General features: G+C 37.0%; 1 protein-coding gene across 1 annotated transcript in view; it reads right to left on the bottom strand.

Moving 5' to 3' along the window:
• Window positions 1-22,861, bottom strand: part of ST18 (ST18 C2H2C-type zinc finger transcription factor) — a 169,015-nt gene that overhangs the window by 27,345 nt on the left and 118,809 nt on the right. The window contains exons 7-12 of the mRNA XM_018080283.1: window positions 17,887-18,684; window positions 14,999-15,133; window positions 13,248-13,338; window positions 11,635-11,739; window positions 10,292-10,497; window positions 6,966-7,177 (exon numbers count right to left, since the gene is read on the bottom strand). Of these exons, the coding sequence (XP_017935772.1) occupies window positions 6,966-7,177; window positions 10,292-10,497; window positions 11,635-11,739; window positions 13,248-13,338; window positions 14,999-15,133; window positions 17,887-18,684 (1,547 nt within the window). The remainder of the gene's footprint in view (window positions 1-6,965; window positions 7,178-10,291; window positions 10,498-11,634; window positions 11,740-13,247; window positions 13,339-14,998; window positions 15,134-17,886; window positions 18,685-22,861) is intronic.

Genomic DNA, 22,861 nt, shown 5'->3' with positions numbered 1-22,861 from the left:
GTTATATAAACAAGATTTCCTATCTTAAGAAATTTAAAAGTAAACTAATAGTGTAAGTGAATCACCTAGAAGTTGTGTTGCAAACAGAAAAGAGACAGGTATGTCCGGGGGTAAGTTTTTCCATCTTTCCTAGACCTCTTCCTCAGGAAGACACTGGCAGAAAGAGTCTCTTTCTCTTTCTTCCCAATAAATATTGCTGGGGTTTAATGATTAGTTAACCATCTAGTGGTTAAAGATAGGACAGTGAAACTTATCCTTGCTCAAGGATCTTAAAAACAGTTGTGCTGAAACAGGGAATTCTCCCCCTGTGCTGAAAGTGTGACATGGTCACTGTAGTTGGACTACGGGTGTAAGCTTTCTTCATGCAGCCCTCCTATCTTTTATCACAACCAGTGAGGACTCATTTAAAGATAAATCTTTTTAATCAGAAGGAAAATTCTGGTAGAAGATAACAGTTTAGGGTCCAACAACTTCTCCTCCCTCAGACAGCCTGACTCCATTTTGTATCCAGGAGCCCAACACAGATGCCCACCTAGACCGAAGCGCTACCAAGCCATCTGCTTGCCCCTGGTTCAGAAACTCAGGCACCTCTTATGTTTGCTTCTCCTGCATAACAAAGTTCCCATTTTCAATCACACAGCTTAAAAAGAGAGATGTTTTATTATATTTATGGGAAGTAAATACACTTCTAATATGTTCATACTAAGACGCTTTGGTTATATCTTTCTACCCCTTTTTAGTAAATAGTTTAATCTCCTGTGATAGTTTTAAGCCCTGAATTTGACAGTGCAGCTTATCCTGGATAATAACTTACTAACCACAACATCTTATGCCATCTGTATAATATCAAATACATTTTTATACCAGCATTAATAAACCTTAGTTACAAAAATCCAAGATATTAACTATATCAGTGCCAAGTGCACACTCCAGGATCTGACAATATAGCTCTGCCATGATCACCCTAGTGTTTTTTGGCTTCATAGCTGACATGTAACTATAGCAATGAAACAGAGCTACAGTAATCAAGTTTAATGACCAATGTAAAGTAAAATGCTAAATATCGTAGTTGCTGACATTTTTCATAATAAAAAAACTTGGGTTAAGTCTGCACAACCAACATTCACATAAAATTCCAGACCTCTGTGACAGATGGCTTAGGAAAGGAAGCCATGTGACTGGGCTGTGGTAGTTTTATAGTGCAAAACCAATAAATAGTGCAGATTCTCTGTCACTGACAAAATATCAACTACTCGGAAGGCAACAGCAACAACAAAAAAGGACAAAAACCAATCAAGGTCCCTTCCTCAATGCAACTTATCACAGAACAATATCAGAAAATCATTGTCTCTGAGAAAAAGATACCATTATCCTCCACAAGGAGCTCTGGCTGATAAGCAGAACATTTCCTAACATGGATATTTAAAGCTTTCTCAACACTTGCCTGAAATTCATGTAGAAGTTGGGTTGTCCAACACATACCTAATTCTAATCAGAGAAAGCTGGGTTGTGTGTTTGTGAAGTAGCGTGCAGATGGGGTTTAAGTGAGCTCACAGATGCACACAACAATTAAATAAAGTCATGGGAAAAATATCCCCCTTTGCCCATTGCAGGATGGATCACACGTTTACAGCATGGCTTTTTATTCAGAATGATATAAAAGAGCTATTGCTTTGCTGCCTTCATAGCAAACTCCAAATGGCAGAGCAAAAAGAAGGAAGTCAGAGTTACTGCTCCAGTTTGTATTCCTACTCTCATCCTACCCTCCTCTCAGTATGTCTCCTTTGCTTGTTTTACCACATTTATTTTTATATTAATTTTAAAATGGAACCAAAAAGACAAAAATGACAAATGGAAAAAATGCTAGAGCAGTGTTATGACACACTGACAGAAAATGGCACTCGCTATGCTTAGCTCAGGCTTGTAAAGGCTGTGTTCTCAGTGGAGGCAAGATCTTATTACTGTTGACTCTTGTGCATGTGTGAACAGGCCTATATTTATCCATTTATCATGACATATTTAAAATATAGCTACCAAAACAATGTAAACTGTTCTGACTCTTCCTTAAAAATATAAGCAAAACAAAGATGCAAGTGTGTCTTATTATTTCCTAACTAATATTAGGTTGCAACTGTGTAAATCTTTGGACCCTAATTTTGTTCTTATTTACATTTACATTTACGCTAGCATAAGGCAGGAAAATATCCACTGAAGCAATGAAGAAAAATCAGTGAGTGTAAGACGATACACGGTCTCTATCCACTACAAGTGTTTTGTACTTTAAAGTCAGTCTTTCTCAGCCTCCTTTATTTCATGAAATAAATATTACAGAATATTTTCTAGTACTTCATTAAGTCTTGTACTTAGGAATGTACTACAACCGCTAGGACAATAAAGATTGTGGGGTTTTGTGCTAAATTTCTCCTGAATTTTTCCATATGCTTTTGGTCCATCTGATCACTCACAACTTTTAATATTCTCCAGTGTGTCTCCAGTAATGATTAGAAGTTAAGCTTTATCTCATAGCTGGATCAGAAAGAGTAAATTATTGTGTCTGCATGGATCTTATTTCAAACCTGTGACATTAGGGAGATTGTATCATGAATTTAAGGGATTGTATGTATTTGGTTGGCATCAGCCATACAATTTAATACTAAGTAAGTCCAAAGAAACAACACGATCAATGATTTCACATTCCCCTCAGCAGTTCAGTCTGGTTTGGAAAGCTCAAAAAAGCTCTTAAGTTCTGGTATTGGGAGTAACTTTGAGACTTGTATCTTGCCCTGTGTATACTGTGAATATAGTAAATAGTGAATAGTATATAGTGAATACTATTCTTAATGCAAGTCCATCCAAAAGAGTACAATCTTTTCTATTCCCAGCCAACAAAAACATGTCCACCTGGTCCTCAGCTCTTCACACTTTAATTTAAGCAATTTAGTCCTTCTGCAGCAAATTAAAACACTAATTTGAGTCAAAACAAGAAAACTTGTAACAGCCCAGCAACATCTGAGACAGGAACGGAGTCTCAATTTCAGCCCAAAGCAGTTCACAAATTAAAAAAAGCTAGCCAAGAAGGTACTCAGAGAGCAATACGCACAGCACTATTACAGGATGGTACCTTGAATGATTTTTCATCCTGTATTTAGGCTTTAAGGTATTTGGAGTAAAGTACTGCCTGACAAACATGCTGAGTACTAACTACAATTTTTAAATAATTGATGGAATTATCACCATCATCAATATCCAAGAGTTGAGAGATGACATAATTTTGTTCAGAAACAGACTTTGAACTTTAAACGTTTTTAGCAAGTGTCATTTTTTTGTTTTCTTTCAAGGCATAGTGTGCATATGCCATTTTGTCTAAACAGGTGGGAAAAACACCAAAACAGTCAACAAAATATTTGGCAAGCAGTATTGATGAGGATACAGATAAGCTGTACTGCTTGCAGCTACCTCTGTGAGACGTGTGTGGTAAGGGTTGTAAACAGGGGAGATCCCTGGGAGTTATGATGATGTAGACTCTTGCACATGCTAGAAGCTGCAGGCTAAGCCTTCTAGGGGAGCCCTTTTGTTGACTTCTAAGGGACCTGAAGGAACCTACATCAACTACAAATTAAATGCAACCAGGAGACTGGCTTGGGGTACTGACTGCATGAGAATTGACTGATCGGGATTATAGTCAGGGGAGCAGTTTGCTGCATCCCCAGGTGGAGGTTGAATGGCTCAGACAATGTAACATTAATGTGGTATTCATTATTTTTGAAAAAAATATCATCAAGGTATCTGGTGGTCTTAGTATTTTTTATGCAACTGATAGATAATTAACGAAGCTTTAGGATTCATTTTGCTGCTCATTTCAGAATAAATTTATGCTTTAAATTGCTTCAATTTTAAACCATAATTTTTAAGCTTGGGATATTTGTCAGATCCCCTTGTACATTAGGTCTCTTTGGAAGTTTTGCTTACCAATGATACTGTTAATATATAATCTGACTTCTCTATCCTTGCTACCCTTTGCTTTTACTTTTGTTGTCTTAGAGTTTCCTTTTGGAACTGATATGTAGAGAAGGAGAGATACATATTTGAAAATCCATTAAATTATTGAAATTTGGAAGTGTGTTGTAAAAAACATTTATTTATCATTTTAGTGTTAGCTATTTATACAGGACAGTGGTGAACATTCAGCATAATGTTCTCTTTCTAAGAGAGAGACAACACTCTGGAGGTCAAGAAATAAAATTTAAGAGACAGAAAGAAAAAAAAATTACTTTGGAAACACACTTGTGCTAAAAAGTGTTTTGGTGTTTTCCTCACTTGTTTAAGCACGACAACATACGCACACCTTGAGCAAATACAAGAAAATGCCACTTGCTTGAAACGTTTGAAGTTTAAGTTCTGCTTTTAAAAAATAGAAGCACAATATTTTTACATCTCTGACAATTGTGCAACTTGCAAAGGATTTCCAGCAAGCCTAAGAAGTCCTCTGCAGTCTCACATGTCCTTGGTCTAACACCACTCAGCCTCCCATCTGCGAAGTATTATGGCTTGGATTGCTGGGAGGCTGACTGACGCTCAAAGAACAACAAATACCTTTACAAGTCAGGAGCTTTGATCTGCTAAAGTACGGACGATGCTAACTAGGTTTTCTTAGACAAAGGAACAAAAAATGTGGCAAGGGGCAGGGCTGAGAGGTCTAATACTGTGGGGCTCTGAACACAGCCACTCCACACAGGTATTTTCAAACCTGGTGAATGTGTGTGCTGTGGAGTAGAAGAAAGAAATAATTAACTCTGTAGTAATGTGCTGCATTATTTGCTTTCAAACACAAATAAAGTCTTTAAAGAGATTTTTTTTAAATATAAAAATTTGTAAGGTATTCTAGCAAATAAACATTTACATTTTTGGTCAATTCAGAAACACTGATAAATAGTAGTCTCTTTACAAGTAGCCTTATTTTATTGCTTCATATTTTAAAATTAGAAAGCATCTTCACTGAAGAGAGCCTGGCAACCTAATCCCACAATTTTTTTTTGTTTGAATCCTATATGATAAACGTAATAAATATCCAAAACCAAATAAAAATAGGTTTTGTGTGGTTTTGGACACTAAATCTGTTTGGGGCTTACTTGTCTGTGTTTTGGCCAGAAGCTAATTCTGATTCTTCTGTCAGATGTTTTGTAGCAATATGCCCTCCAGAAAGTCTGGCAAAAGTGGAGGCAGGCAGATAGCAAGGTATGCAGGTGATTTTCTTTTAGGCTGGATTCCTGGCTGTGAAAAATGAGTAAGCTATGTGCCCCAAGTGTCCCTCCATATCGTTACTGTTATGTTCACTTCCATTCAATCCTTCCCCGTGATTTGGCAACTGTAAAGCAGGTACATAGGAGAAAATCTTTGGGTTATGCCTGGTCCCTTTACTGCTTGTCTCTGGCAACAAAGGTCTATTGCTGAGGTCAGCCAAAGGCTGCTGCAGCAATTTAATCCAACCATTGGCATCAGTTTCCATTTCCCCACTAGAAGAAGTCTCTATTGAAGACTGGTGGAAGGAGTGTTTTACAGCAGATATCAGGGATAGATCTGTCATAGTGAAATGTTCTGTGAGCAGTCTTTGGGGCAGATAATGTCTGAGTTACAGGAAATGCATGTGGACATATTCCAAAGAGTCTACCCTGTGGCATCTCTCAACATTGATTTCAAGGTCCAAAACTTCACAAGTAGAAATCAAAAGCAGTAAAGTAGGGGATACCACCCTGCAAAGGCACAAGACTCAGAATACCTAACAAGGTGTTATGCAGGTGGTAAAATTAATGGTTCCACTCAAAAAATAACAACTAACCTCTTAGCAATGGTGAATGAACACTCAACCTAATTGTAGATCAACAGCTCTGGAAGACACCTCTAGCCAGACTGAACCTGGTGCTAAAACAAATAAGGTAGAGTGACACTGACTTGTAGAGAAACAAGTCATCTCTCTTTTAGAGCACACATCAGTACTGAGAGCCCACAGCAGAAGCGAATCTGCTACGCTGTATTTTGACAAATGTACCTCTTTTTACTTCCAAATGATTTCTCCTCAAGATCTTGGGATGACACCCTCTCATCTACATAGAGCTTTCAAAAGTTTCTTCGCAATGGAACATGTGTGACTTTAATACAAATAATAAACAACAGTGCTCCCACACCACTGTCATCAGAAGAAAATCTTGTCTATTTTCATCAGCATTATAATATTAGGTAATGGCACAGAAAATAAGGCTCATAGTTCACACAGTACCACTTGTATATCATAAAGATCTGTGAGGAAACGCAGAGCAGAAATCAAAACACGAAAGCCACACAAACATCTACAAAATTAGGCAGCTTTCCATTATGACAGACTTGCCCAAATTATCTATCTCCAAGCGCAGTGGGCCTGATTCTCCACTCTTGCCAGCAGAAAGGGGAATTTTACCAAAGTCAGTTGTTATTCCCCCCTCTCTGCCTTGCCAAACTGTTAGGAGCTCCAAACACAACAGACTCCATAGGTGTAGTGCTGTTCCATTGCTAGCAAAATATCACTCTGATTAATCATATGATTTTTATATTTTTTTTAAATCAGTCTCCAAAATGATCACTAATGGCAGGTTTCAGAGGGAGAAACATTTCATCTTAAAACATATCTAACGCATTATCCACCACAGATTGTTGCTGGATTTCAAATAACCTTTTTCTTTTTTCCTCCCAGAAAACTCCCCCCTTGCAATTAGGGCTCAATTATGAAAAGAATTAACAACATAATTCCTGCTATTTATTTAGTTTTATCAGAACTGGTCACTGCATTACTGATTTATTCTCTGTCTCTCTTCAAAAGAGCATGCAAACAGAAGCCTCCTTTTGGGGGATTTAATGCAGTCATTAACATGAAAGACAGTTTATTCACACAGTTCAGTAGCTAGCACACCCTCCAGGTTCTTGGACTACCCTACCTTGGCAGACAGACTCTGTGGTTTGTTGGAGAGGATCTCTGCTGCTTCCCTGCAGCGGGTGGAAAGGTTCAGGATAGCAGCAGCTGCTGCTATGTGGGTGTCTTCACTACATTGACCGTAGCTATAAGAGTTGGCATGGCAAGGGCTCTGTGTGTGGGCGCTAGCACTAGGCAGTCGATTAGAAAATTTCACTGGATTTGAAAAATGCTTTGCTGTTGAAGAGAGATTTGATTAGCAATTGCATGTATGAAATTTTTCCCATTAAATAGTTTTGTTTCTCAGACTACAATTTCATACATAAAAATATTCAAAGATTACATTTAAAACAATCCTTTTCCTATTGCCAGTAAGGGTTTGCAGTAAAAATGGCTTCAAAAACACGATAATTTAATTTTTACTTGAAGAAATACACATTTTTTAACAATCAACTGAGGTTTTTACTCATATTTTACTTATCCCTAACTCAGGCATTAAAAATAATGATGTCCAAGGAAAGACTGAACAAGCATTAGCATGTTATCCATCATGATTTGACCACACGAGTGGGTAAATGCAATTGTAAGTGTATTCTTATAGAGGCTTCCTCTTAGAGCTCTATTGTGTAAAAAAAACAACAGTGACTTGTCCAGTCTTAGCTAAAACAACACTGCTTACCCTACTTAGATTAATAAGTCTGTTATTTAAATAGCTTTTCTTAGGAGAACAAGACCTGGCCCTTGAATGAATCAGAGTAATCAAATAAAAACAATACCTGTAAGGAACATTCAGTACTAATTTTGTGGAAATTTTTAGAAATTTCAGTCTGTCCTTCAATCAATTAAAAAATAATGGCAATGAAGACTCCAATGATCTTGACTTAGTCTTTTGTTGGCTATATTTGGAATGAAATACTAATAGGTGAACAGAAAAGCACTTTCACAGGCAAAAGTGGTATGTGTCATTCTTTGTTTTCTTCTCCATCAGCAGCACTTACTCGAAAACAGGTAGAGAGAACTCTGCTCTCTGTTCTGGATTTTGAAGCTTGAGATGTCATAGACTGTTACAGGGAAAACACAACACCATGATTTCAGCTCTAAGGAAGCAATAATCACTTCTTTTGTCTGTAGCTCTCACAGCGCCCTACAAAGATAAACTAAGCAAAATCCGATTTCTCAGCCTACACCCAGATACACCAAGAACATTTCTGCATATGGCCATCTGCTCGCTCCCTGAAGATCTGAGCCCCAAGGCTCTGATCCCTTTGGATGTAGAGCTTTGGCTGAGTGCATTTTAATGCTAGGAGCTACACAAGGCTTTGAAGGACTCATCTTTCCTCAAACTTGGGATGCTCTAAAAGAAATGCTTGTTTAAGTGCTTTGACTGTAGCTGAACGCCATACTTCATTTTTCTAAGCACTGGAGGCATCGCAGTAGAGCAATACATGAAAGCCTCATGATTCAGTACTCCCTTTCTCCAGTGCAAATTAAAAAGGATTTATCTGCCCTGTTTTAATACTATAGTGCAAGCAAGAGAGTCTAAATTTTTTAGCACTTACTACAGTGAAATTCAAATTGTATTTAAAGAGCAGAAAAATACATTTTCCATTACCCACCTTAAAAGATAAAAAAATCAACCAACCAACCAACCAAACAAAAACCCCTCAGGCTATAAAGGGTGCATGCTTTGTTAACAAAACAAGTTTACAAGTGCAGAATCCACAAAGTGCTAATGATGGGCTTTCAGCTAGCTATGTATTTACATAGGACTCTGAATCAGTCACTACATCATCAGCTTCTTATTGCCAACTTCTGTATACCTGCATAGTTAAAGCACTCACCAGTTCTTTTACTTTCACCTTTCCATTAAAATAATAGCTGCACACTGCAATCTTTGCAAGAACAACAGGCTGTAAACTTCAGCCCTGATATACTTCATACATAAATTGCATATGTATGTATTTGCATTTGTATAAAAACATTTCAATCATTTTTTCTCTGAAATGAACCTGTGAAATAGACATACATCTGTGCAAAGAGATGGCTAATAGGGAATATTCAATTTTACAAACAAAATTGGAAAATCTGCCACCCAAGAAGCTGGCAATGCACATATTTGCTTTCATTTGAACAAGCCTATTTTCCAGGCCAGATAAATATCTACTTTTCATTTGCAATTTTAAACAGAGTATTTATATATATATATATATATATACACATACAAAACAGATACCTACAAACATATATATGTGTGTTTGTGTGTACTTGGACACATACACAAATAAACATAAATTAATACAAATTTTATAAATATATAAAACATATAATATTTTATAGTATTAGAGCTATATTTAATTATCTTATATATGTATTTATGAATATATAAAATTTTTGCTTTTCTGTTCACCTTACTATGAATGTTTTCCTTTGTTAGGATATTTGGGATATTTTTTTTCCTATTTTATTTTACTTTATTATTTTGTTTGCAATTAACAAAACAAAAGCCAACTAAAGAGTCTTTTGTCACATTGTTCTGGATCTATTTTCTTATGAACCCAATTATGGTGCAATGAAACCTTTCTTTTCCATTTCCCTCATGGCAACAGAATTATTTGTTTCTTTGAACTAAAAAATATTTTATAATGGTCAACACAATGACAGAATCTTGCTGAAGTTTCCCATGCAGACTGTGAAGAGAATCAGCAGTAAATAATCAGTGTCCACACTGCGGTATCTCATTTTTACAGAGTAGTACCTCAGCAGATCTGTAAGTGATGCAAGCAGGAGAATCTTGATAACAGTTTGATGCATTGGATATGTCTGCACTAAAATATGATGTAGTACAGTAATATAAGATAGCAAAATAAATTCAGTCCAGGCCTGGAATTAAAGCAGCTGAGGCATATGCTCATCTAGGAGGAATAATATCTGTATGGATGCATCTAAAAGGTACTCAAAGTGCCTTTGAAACCTAACTTGGATTTCTTTGTACTACAGTTCATTATGTCCTATAAAGACACATTCCATGGGACTTCTCATGACAACATCCTATCACATAAAGATATTACAATTTAGCCAAAGAGGAATGTAACAGATAAAACATAAAGTATTCCTTTTTACTCCACTTTTCCCCTGATAATTGCTTTTAAAAGAAGCATCAAAATAGTAAACCTTGTAGTGATGATGTAACCAACTAGTAATTCTATTTACCATTCTGGCCACAAGTGATTAAAAATGCTTCCTACAGAGCTTTTTAGAATTCTAGAAGTTGGAAAGTAGAACAAACAAAAAGAAAAAAAAAAGTCTGACATTCTGCCCCTTTTCCAAGAGAGAACTGAATTTCAAGCTTACATTCAAGAAACTGAGGTGTTTTTCTTCCTTGTGTCACAGGTGCTGTTGTGCGTTTCCCAAAGACTTGTGCATCAAAACTGGCATAATCAAATGGTACTTTCCCAAACTTCTCCTGTTCCTTTGCCAAGGTGCCTCTGGAGGAGGTGACCGGCTGTGAAGTTCTGTAACTGTACTGAGATACCTCAGGCTGCTTTGCTAAATTTGTCCTACAGAAAGAAGAAAAAGAATGAAGGAGAAAGACAGGAATATCTTTAAAAAACCTTTTGACAAAAAATACATGGTAAAGCATATGGTTCCATGTCAATTAAAAAAATGTGCTATTGTCACATGTAAAACTTACTGGTAGGTGTATACAAGATATAAACAACATAAATATGGTGGCTGACCTACTAGTCAGAGTACTTTGACTACTTCAAAATGCAAAGATGAGGACATAAAAAAATTTAGTATTCTTTTCTAATGGTTTGGGATATTTACAAGACAGTTACCAACTTACTACTAGGTTACCTCTGTAGGATGGGGCTCCCTTTATTTATAAAAATTGTCTTGATTTTTTCTAGTTAAAGGACTTTCAGGTTTTTTTAATCACTATTGTTCCCACTTTACTGTGAATGAGTGTGGTATAAATATAATATAAGATGATCTGAAATAATTGCTTGTGCTATTTGGGAGAAATGAATGATTTATGGTATGTTATTCTGTTTAGTTAATGTTCAGTAACTACTTGTCTTTAGCAATTTCCTAAGGACTTTTCATATGTAGAGTTAAGGCACGTGCAGTTGGCAGACACATGGACATAATATTCTGTAATGGCTCTGAAGGAACCATTAGAGCTGATCATGTCAATAATCCACAAATTAAAGTGTCCCCAAATAGACCTGAATATAATAGGTTGTAATGGTCGTGGTGCCAATGATGTACAAATTATGCATGTCTGTAGGGTCCATATAACTCAAACAAAATACAATTGCAATAAAAAGTGTTTCTATTTTTTGATGTCATTATACAATTCAACTAATTAAACCAATAAACTTAAAATTAAGAAACTCTATGAATTGTTCTGATCAGGTTACTTGTGTGAAAGTAAGATTTAGTAGAATATATTTGATTGCTTGTCAAAAGATAGGTCTATTGTACTTAATGTCAGCCACATGCAAAAGAACTAGCAGAAAGACGGTTGTTTATTTTGAGATACAGTCAAGTTATTTAGCTTTGTAGAGGTTCATTTTGGAAAACCAAGCTACCACTGCAACTGAAAGCTGAAATAGGTGAAAGACCTGAGGACCAATCAATAGAGTTTGCGCATAAATACTTTGGAGAGGCTGGTTTGCAAGCACTCCTACCTATGAGTCTGATCATGGCACTGCCCAGCTTTTGGAGACTCGAGATGGTTCTTTTCCTGGGACATTGCCAACTTTTCAGCTGCAGCAATTGGACAACCAGAGAGGCTGTTGAAAAGCAAAGGTGAAGAAAAGGAAAAAAAAAACCAATGTTAAAATTAATTCTTAAGTAAAAGAAATGTGTTCTCTGGAATCCAGTGACTTTGAACTTCTCTGATGTTCTGTGCATCTATGGGAATTGCTGCTGCTATAGACCAGACTCATCTAGTTTTCAATCCTTAATGCAAAACTGTGAAATCTTTGTATTTTAGGTGATATATCTGTAAACTGAATCATGTAGGAGTTTTCCGCAGTTCAGCTTTGATGTTTTGCGTCTGGCAAGTCACTAGTAAATTTTTTGACAAATGACATTTACTTTATCAGTTAAACCATGCATATAAGCCTCCTACTGATTAAAATGAAAGTGAATTTGGGAAAAAAACAGGGATATGTGAGTGACTGCTACCAAAGAACACATTTTGTCATTTCAAGTTGTGCTAGCTTATTTTTTCTGTTTGCTTTATTAGATTAGAACATGTTTTCTTATCCTATTTATGGGTTGCTTATGATACAGTTGATGTGCTTCAAAGATGACTGGGGATTTAAAACAAGAAAGACAAAGACTAAATATTTGGTGTTCCTTATATATTCTTGTAGACAAGCTTGTCATATCTCTGGAAAAAACTGACTTTTTATACTAAAGATTAGTAATATAGTATGATAATCCTCAGTTTCTGTGCCCTCATACAATAACCAATCAATCAAGCAGCAAAAACAAAACCAAATCCTCCAAAAATTCAGTTCAACAAAGAAAGTTGGTTTTGAATTTTTTATGTCCCAAGTTTGTTTGTAAGACTGATGTTGTATTTTTCCAGAAGCAGTATATGGAATATTTTGGCTTACTGGCTTCCAGCAGAAAGCATTACTGACAAGAGTTGTGCTGACAGCAGTGGCTTGCTGGACACAGAGTGCGTTGACTCTCTGCCTCACCTGCTGTCCAGCTGTGATTCCCCAACTGCCTGTCTGGAAGGCTTTTCTCAATTTTACTTTCTCCCTGCAGGCAGCAGGTTAAACGGACAGGAATGTTCCAAGCAGGAAGATGGTATTTCTGAGGGTAATAAATGGAGCTTTTAAATGGATTCTAAAACATTCCACTTAAAATTTTCTGTTTTGCTAAAAGGCAATGTGCCTTGATCAGAAGTTCCTGCCGAGGACTGCCACGTATGTGATGCAAAACAAACAGCTTTTGGTTTCCACTGGGTTTCCCAGTTGTAGCAATAATAATATATTTGTTCATTCCTACCTCTTGTACATGATGACTTTTCATTGTGAAGATTGTGAAGAATATATAGCTTTAAATCACATATCTGAAAAATACTAGTGGAATTTGCCATTCTCAGTGTTGCAGCCATTTTTTAGATAATGGAATTAAACACAATTTTTTTGTTATAAATAACACAGGCTACCCTTGCAGTTCATAAACAGTCTGCAGAGTAGTACATATCATCTAATTCCAAGATGTGCCCATCAATTTACTCCTACTCAATTTTAAGTGGACGGCAACTTTTCTGATCTACCTTCGATGCGTGTTGCGATTGCTGTTGACATGTCCTCTTCCAGTACATCCTGGGGTGGGGCACTTTAAAACATTTTCATGCATGGCAAGAACTAAACAGGAATAAAAAAAAAGATTGATACTAACACACATCAAATAAAAATACATATAATTAAAAAAAAATTAACGTTTCCTCTTTGGACCCAGATTCTCAATTCTGTCACATTCTAACCACAGAAGAGGAGGACAAGAAAAAGACCTACAACACAGTGAGTGTGGTGCCTCTAGCATATACCAGTTTATATTACTGTAACTTGTCTTCTCACATGCACATCATTGTTTCTACAAACTTTAAAGAACGCAGATGTAAGTTAGCAAAGATGTTACATCATGACATGCTTTTTCCTTTGATTCATACACCACTAACACAATCGACTAGAAAAGGCAGGTGATAGAGGAGCCCTAGGTCACATGGTCATGCTACATATAGCTGCAGTCCCTCTCTGTCTCAGGGAGGCCAAACCCTCAAGCACAGGAAGGCTGCTTATGCATTTCATCAGAGGATCTGAGTATGTCCCCTTTGAACCCTTACACCTTCTGATCCTCTGAGCTGTGCTGAAACTACCTGTGACCAATTGGTCGTGCTTCCAAGCAGCGGCTTACACTCCTAGTGGTGACTGCAATGGCATGTACATTTGTTATGCCTTTGACATGGATCATCTTTACTAAGACTGACATATGTCCGTGTTTCACAAAAGCTGACTGTTCAGTCAGCTGGTTTGTTCTGTCAGGAACAAAATTATAACTTTTTTTTTTTTTTTCCCCTAGCAGGACAGAACACATGTGATTGGAAGTGTGATAATTAACAAGGACTTGCTAATTTTAACTTTTTAGAAAGGTGATGTTGTGAAGGCCTTCCAAATGCAGCACCCTGCTTAACTCAGCAGATGTTTCCATAAATATAGTTTAGTACTAGTTTAGTACTACATTTTAAAAAATGTAGAGGTACAGTTAGGAAGAGGATGTTGGTAAAGTGCAAATATGCTTTTAATTTGTTGTTATGCATACCACCACAATGAACAATCTGACTAACCAGGTTGTTTAAGTGGATAGTTTCACATTAAATTTACTGATGTAATCAGAGCAGCACAGTTAGAAATAAGCAGGGAATTTCAGGCTAGACTGGACGTAAAAGGATTAGTGTGATACTGTCATAAGAGAGGGACCTGCCGTGGACCAGCTCTGGGATGTACTGATGGAAGTAACCTTTTTGAGCTCAGTGGTAAGGGGGACACTGGAAACATCTCTGCACAAGCATGTCCAGGCCTCTCAGCTGTTGGCAATGAAAATCAGCAGCCTCGGTATGTGATTGTGGCAAATGAGGCCACAGCTCTGAAACAAGCATGTGCTGTCGTGTGATGCATGCCTTAGCACAGGCATGAGCAAGAAAGATCTTGAAGATTCATGAGATTACAGTGTGCGGGTCTGCTGGAAGGGTGGGAATAGCTGGGCTCTGATCTTTTTCTTCCCAGGTCTCCTGGGGAGCCTACTGCTGTTTGTAATGCTACTGCTGAGTACTTGAGCTGCACAAGTGTGGAAAGTAGAACTACAGCTATGAGCTGGAGGGCAAAGAAGGTGTGATGGCTTCTCTCTCAGTCTCATTCTTCAATCTTACCCAGAAAAAAGGGGTTCTTTTCCAGCATAAGAAAACACTATCCACAATACTGAGCCAGATCCAGCTGTTATTCTGAACTGCAGGGTGATGATACTCACTTTCTAGTGGCACTCTAACTTTGTGTGGACAGCCTGAGAGACTGCGGTGGTGAGGGTACAGCCCAGTCACGTGCCCTGTGCCATCACATCCTGGGATGGGGCATTTGGTTTCTCTCTTTTCAGGCCTGGGTGAATCTGCAGAGAAATCAGACAAGGTTTTGTTTGGTTTTAGCCCCTGTCTGCACTCAGCTGAGTGATCCTAGCAGTGTGATATTCTCTATTTTGTACTTCAGATTTAATTCCGATGCAAAGTTTTAACACAGACACACAACTTAAACATCACTTTAGGTTTTCACACTGTGTCCTTTAAACAATTACTCCCCCCTCCCAATACGCCACTTATGTGCTAAACCATATAGCTTTAGGATTGCAGCGTCATTTATTCCATTCAGATCCTAAAACAGGACAGAAGCCACAATCCAATAAGCTGGAAAACTGGCAGTGTCAGCCAACAGCAAGATCTATAAAGGAATAAATAAAAAAAGCAGAAACAATCTTTTGCTCTGTTAATGTCAGACTCCAGGAAGCTGGGACAACCAAATAAAAGCTGAGGTGTGAAACAAACAAACAAACAAAAAAAGCATTTCAACCAGAAGCCATTCCTTAAATATCACAGATCTCTAGGCTGTAGGTTCTTTGTTAGGAAACTGAATACATGCCACTTTACATTTGAGAGGCAAGGCAAGCAGCTCCCTCTGGTACACATGGCAATGCCGCTTTGTGGAGCAGCCCACAAAGACAGACAAAACATGGAGCAGCCGATACCCTTTCAAAAGTGAGGTCTCAGCCCAGACCCACAGCTACCACTCTGTAATGGCCACAGTGCATTCCCCTTTTTTTGTTTCAAGCACCTAGAATTGTGCAAGAAGCACTGGTCAGAAAACCTTTATTTGATTTCCAATGCAGAATCAAAAGATTCTGCATTTGGAAAGAAATGATTTTTGGTCCAGAAATTCTCTTGTGAGAAATCTGGAGGAAGTGGCAGCATAAATTGCTGAGGATGGTTTTAGCTACATCTGTGATTGGCTGCCAACAGCATTTCGTGCTGAGGGAGAAAACAGCTGCAGCCAGCACAGTCTCCTTCAAGCTCATTTTTTTGGACTGTGAGGTAGGACGTGCTTAGGGATAGAATCACCAGAAACAGTTGAGGGTTAAACTTCCTGGCAAGTGTTTAGGTAAAAAATAAAATAAATAAATAGGGAGGAAAGAAAATAGACTGAACATCATCAGGATACCATAAGCTTTTTACAATCACTGCAAATAAAAAGTGCTGCAATAGTGAAGAGGAAATAAAGAGGGATCCTGAAATATGATTTAGCATTCCCCTCGGTAATTGAAAAGGTTTATCATTAAATAGATGGATAAGTATAAACTTAAGCCATTTTTTTCTAATCTAGTATCCAAGAATTAAAATTAAGAGCTGATGGATTTGATGCTGGATTGCTTAGAAATAAAAGCAGTTAATTATATAAAGTGAAAAAATTGTGTGCATGATACAACATTGACTGCAGTCATATGGTGTTTATGCAATCTGAACAAAGCCCAGAGTGTTTCTCCATGAGTGTTACCTCTGAACTCATCTGGAAACTACAGATAATTATAATATGAGACAAATCAGGAAGGGACAGATTCTGCCATTCTTACATCATTGCTCTTTCCTGTGTGTACTGTAAGAAAGTCACACTGACACCAATGTGAACTTGGTGAACACAGATGCTCTCAGGATAAGAAAGGATATCTATAAAGTTCCTGCATATGCCATTGTCATCTGAGTAAATAAAGGTTCATGTAGTTTAGCAAGAAGGTACACTAATACCATGCATGCACAACTTAAGACATGCTAATGAAAAGACTGCTTGAGACACAAAACTGAGATGCATGCATTTTCTTTCCAAATACAACTGGAAATATTTTACAGTTGCAACCCCTAAAAAAACCTGTCGGTTATCTTTCACTCTAAATACTTTTGATAACTAAATTACTTTAATATTTGCAGTCCACAGGGACTACTCTAAAGTAACATTAGAAACATCAAAGTAAATCATTTATCAAAATCAGAAATTGCATCAATTCTGGGGTGAACTCAGTGTGTTCGGAAAGCCAAAAGGAAAAACCAAAGGGCAGATGAATGTATTGTTACTTAGTACAGCAGGGAGTGTGCTTATAAAATGACATCTCTTGATGTTCTGTAATTATCCTTAATTGAGGAGTTGCATACAAGACAGCCCAGTTTACAAATCAAACCTAAATCTTTTAAATCTCCACTTTAAGTGCTGAAAATGCAGTGATGTTCCTACAGGTTTGTAGAATGCCTCAAACTCTCAGAAACAATAAGGATTTTGGAACTTAATGGTATTTCTGCTGATGGCGAATGGGGCAGAAGAGCATGGCTTGTGCTTTCCTGGCTCAGAAGTACTGGCTGTAGCAAAATGTAATGCTGATACATGAAGCAGACAGAACTCAGAAAATGCATGGCTTAGGGATTAGGTGGCATCTTTGGAAGAGGCCAATTTTTCACCCTAACCTTGCCCTTGTGCACCATTTTAATGCCTTCTCTTTTGGCTGCTGAAATTTTGGAGGTATGTATTAGTGCCTTATGGAGGAGGAAGTAGAGGAGGAGGAAAAGGAGGAGAAGGACTGTCAGTGCCAGCTACACAGCCCTTTTAGTACCCATTACTGATCATTTCACATAGCAGTTTGGCACAAAGCCAAGTACCTAGCGTTTAACCTGGTTAGACATAAGGCACTAGTGTGAAGGTACATAATTAACAAAATTACCAGCTAAATTCCAGATTCTTTACCGTTGCTATAAAACCCAGCTCAGAATACTCTATCAGTCACAGGATAAATGCTTAAGCCAGTAAGAACAGCCAAAAATACTTCCTTACGTTTGTTGTTAAATATCTGTCTCCCACCAATGTCAATCACTTTGGTTTGTCTCCTTTCCCCTGCTAGATGCTCCAGAAGAAACCTGTCCAGTTCCTTGTAAGTGCTGTGAAACACATGCCCTTGCTCTGCCTGCAGAGCGATTGCTTGCTCTAGCAAACTCAAGTTCCCTTTTGTTTTGTCCAGCTCAACCGACACATCTGTGGTTTCTGACAGGCACTCGTTGTCATCTTCTTCGCTTTCAGGGAAGGGATTCTGAATTCTCTTCTCAAAAGGATCTGGGTGAGACTCCTGGGGTGCTTTCAGCTCTGTTTCTGAATCACAAAGTGTTTCACAAGGACCATATTCGACTTCTTCCTTCTTGATTTCTGGGACTTCCAGGATGCTGGGTTGATTACACTCTACAAAAAACTTCTGAGTTACATGGGGCTTTACACTAGTTTCTTCTGAGAAATTTGAGGAGCTATCCCACTCATTGTCCATAATTTCAGAGTTACTTTCATTTTCCTCAGATGAACAGTATTTTGGGTCAGAAATAACAGTCTTTTCCTTTCCTTCAGCTGAGTTAATCAGGTAACATTCGTCAGTGTCATCACTTTCTGTTTTTAAGGATTGAATGCCACTATCGTTTAGATTTTCTGCCACTGTTTGACTGGGTGCATCTTTTGCTAATTTTCCCATGTTCATCAAAGATTTGGCCATGGCATCTTGATAGCTGGAGTAGTTGTTTTGTCTTTGACTGGAATTTTCTTGCCCACCCAAATGAGGGGTTTCTTCAGATGATTTTGGAGTACTCTCCTCTGCATGAGAAAAAAGCAAGAGAAATATGTTAAGAATAGCTGCTTGTTGTATCTTGTAGAAGTGATATGAAGATATTTACGTACCAATTGCCATTTCTTTACTCAAAGGTGCCCTGAAGTGATTGAACTCACACCAAGGCTGTGTTTGGAATGACTGTGTAGCTTCAGGAAAAGCCTGAAGCTTTACCTACTTTATATTGTAGCTCCAACACTATAAGGGAAATAAATATCACCATTTCTCACTGATGGTGAAGACCTATATTATCTTAGAACACACATGCACATTCTCATATACATTCATGTAGATAGATACTACATATATACACATAATCTATATAATATATGCATATATATATACAGGCACACACATTTTAAAATTCCTCTAATCTGTTTTTACTTCTCCTTCATCTAAGATTCCCAAATATTTTCTCAAAATGGACCCTAATTACTTTCCTAGTCACTCCAGATCCCATGAAAAACCTTGATGGAAAAATTCTTAATACTTCACAAAGGGCAAGCTCCTGGTCACCACTGAAATTGCCATGTTAAATGATAGATCAGGTCATGCACAGGCAAACAGAAATGGTTGTTATGTACAGACTCATGAAGGACTTGTTAAAGACACCACTGAAGTGCATCCTGTCTTTATAAACATCTTTCTTCAGAAGAAAACCAGCAACCAGCAGGTAATAAAGGCTGCATGCAGGAGAGGTCGTCGGTGTGGAAGACAGTATGCCTTTTGTATCTCATTTAATTTTTTATAAACATTTCCTCTGACAAGGACACTCAAAAATACATCTCCATCATCTTCCTTTCTGGTAATTATCTCTCTAAAATCAACACTGGTTTTGCCAGGATCAAGTAAATATTGCCATAGTAACTAAAAGCATTTTTGGATGAAGGGAAGAATTTAGTCACAACACTAGCCCCTTCAATAATGCTGATTATAGGGTACATTCTTTTGTTGGGATCTATTCAACATAAACTGAAAAATTTAACATTTTACTTCCTAGAAAGGAGGATGAATAAACAAGCACAGAGTATTTTATAAGACGTGTCTGTCCTTTCCTGAATCAGAAGAACTCCAGGTTTAAATAATAAATTAAGCATAGTCTAAAATGCAAATGAAGTTTCTCTCAATAACACAGTGAGCTATTAAGAGAAAGTGTAAAGGGTTATGATAATTTTAAAGTATTATGAACTACAGAAAACAAATAAAAAGCATTTTCAGTGAATATGTCCAATTCATTGAACTATTCTCTCAATCCACTTAACTACCCACATGTGTACAATAATGATTTATAGACATTATACCTAATTATGCATATTTGGGCTGTGTTAGAGTGCCTAACAAAAGCTCTAGAAAGCAACAATTACCTCTGTTGCTTAGCTACATAGTTTAAAATATTCCTATTAAGTGCAGATTATTGTGGAGGGGAAAAGGGGGACAAAAATGCACATGTGCACCACAATGCATTTCACTTTACTGCTGCCAAACTGTTAGCATTTTGGGTCATTTCCAGTTTACATAATTGTTTGGTTCAACTGTTTGTTATATGTTAAAAGAAAATATTGATTAATTCTTATTCTTCTTCAGAAAATTGGACTCATGCAGGGAGAGGTGGCCTTGTGCACTGTGTGCATAAAGTTGTATTTTAAAAAAAAATGTCTGTAAACCTTATTGTAACTTTTTAGCAGCTGGTCTAGTACCACACACATTGCAGTATTCTGGGTAAAGTCTGCTGTCTTTTCACATCTCAACAAGTAAGGATGGTGATATGGCTCTATAACCAACTTTAGTCAAATGGATTTTTATTATTTGGTCTTCTGCTATTTGGAAAAGAACAGGATCCCATCAATGGGTCATTTCAAAAAGTAACAAGATTCAGCTAAATAGAAATATCCCACCCTTCAAAACAAAACAAAGAAAACATTTTAATGGTAACAGGTCTTCTCAGTTATTTTTCTGTGTGAAAGATAAAAAATAATAACAGATTTTTGTTCCTTAAATAATCAGCAATTCTTAAAACGCTGTGTTTAAAAATCTGTTGTTGAATCAGTCTTAATGGTTCAGCTGTCTCAGCTTTGCTTTTTACATCTACAGGCTGTAAATTTACTTTAAAAATAATCAAAACTCAGTTTAGTTTACAGTTGCATCAATCCATGAACTGAAGCATTAACTAATCAACAGACAAGAATCATGAGTTCACAATAAAATGAACAATATTGTTAAACTAAGAGATTACAAATTAGCCTACATGGCCAGACCAACTGTATGCTTTAGCTGAAATTTGTTTTGTAGCTGGCAAAATTAATGCAAAAGGGAGTAGGTTGTATTATCATTTACACAAACAGTTGGGAGATATCATATTGGTATCAAATAAATCTTTTTGAAATAAAATGGATTTTTTTGTTTTGTCTGAAGGGCATGGTGCAAATAGAGTTGCTCTACATTTATATCAATGGATCTGGCCTAACACTTGCCCTTTTTTTGAAAAAAAATCAGTTAAGTAACTTAGGTTCATCTGTATATGGCACAGAGTCTACCTTTACACCCATCATAGTACTTTCCCTTCATTGAGTTCTTCAAGCTGTGCAGAGGACAGACAAAGGAAAAGAAAAACATATTACTGAGGGCAACTCTGGATAGTCAGGAACCAGGTTGAATCAATACAATAAAAATTTGCTAAAATTCATATATCTAAAAAAGAAAATTCCAAACAAACAACAATCCTCCCCTCCAAACGCACCAAGTCTTACTCCAACAGATTCCCTTCTGGTGTCAAGAGATAGAAACACTCCTTGAAGGCTGAAGAGGCACTGAGAGCCTTGAAACTTTTTTCTTGATGAATTTTCCTTTGCAATGTCACCCAACAGAGGGAGACATTGTGTATCACCTTGCTAATTAATGTTCTCTTTGAAGATGGGCTTTACAGTGTGGGCTTTCGCAGTGATTTTTGGAAGAAACTCCTAGAAGATTTACAAGTGACAGCTGACTGAAAACTTTGCTGTATAGAAGTGCCACAAAGACTTCCAGTGATTTTGGTAGAATCAGGATTTAACTCTTTAATCTGAAAGACATTCTTCCTCTTTTATGTGATTTATAGTATTCACATATAGAAAATTTGGGGAGAGTTGTTTTGTTTTAAGGAAATTCAATTTAGAATGGATAAATACATAAACTACTAATCTCAGTTTATCTTAGAATCACAGAACAGCCCAGATTGGAAGGGACCTTGAAAGACTATTCGGTGTAAACTTTTGTGGGGAAGAGACCCTAGATAAGATTACCTACCACCTTGTCCTTCAGAAATATTTGGTAAGAAGAATCTGAGGGGAAAATAAAATACCTTTAAACTCCCCTAGCAATCAACAACTAAGTGGCATTTAAGTTTATTCTTCATATGTTTACATGTTATCTATGATTACTTATTTCCCAGTGCCAGATCACATTGCTTTTATCTTGAAATTTGTTGTCTACAGACGACTCCTAAGGTCCTATCCTGATATCTTCCACTGATATCTTCTCACTTTTCTAATTAACTATTTTGGCAGAATATTCTTAAACAAATATGTGAAACCAATTTTTATTTTTTTTTTGATATTTTTATTTTTATTTTTTGTTCAACTCAAATATATGAAAAATATATTAGAAAGGAAGAGTAATAAAAGCATAGTGTTAGCTATATCTTTCTGTCTCCCCTTCCTCATCGATATTTTCTAGCATGCACATTGTAGAAGTTTCTATAAGTTGTTGGATTTGTTTGGCTTAGCAGAGTTGGAATAACAAGTATAAAAGTGCTGAGTCTAATAATCGTGTTAAACAGAACACACACAGTAGTCACACAGATGAAATTGCTTTGCTAAATGTTAAAGTCAACAATATTTTGCTAAGCATTTTTTATTTTTTTTTCTTCCTCGGAGTTCTATATATTCCAGTGAAAATCTGTTCTTCATAAATGTGTTTTTCTCAATCGTGGGCTTAAGCTTGTTCTTTGACAGAGATAGTGGAGAAGCAGGTGCTGCTCCATATCTGACCTGCTGCAGTAGTTGTCTCTCTGTGTGACCTACAAAGCATTTACTAGACCCCAGGAGGAGTTATTGTACAAAATAAATGGAAGTATGATGGTTAAAACTGGACAGAAAGGCACCATTCCAACTCTCTTAGAAGTCAAAT

This window comes from Manacus vitellinus, unplaced genomic scaffold (assembly GCF_001715985.3).
Source record: "Manacus vitellinus isolate BGI_N305 unplaced genomic scaffold, ASM171598v3 scaffold_1_pilon, whole genome shotgun sequence".
NCBI classification, from domain to species: Eukaryota; Metazoa; Chordata; class Aves; order Passeriformes; family Pipridae; genus Manacus; species Manacus vitellinus.
Note: the sequence above shows the minus strand (reverse complement) of the source record. Positions and strands in the feature narration are given on the sequence as shown.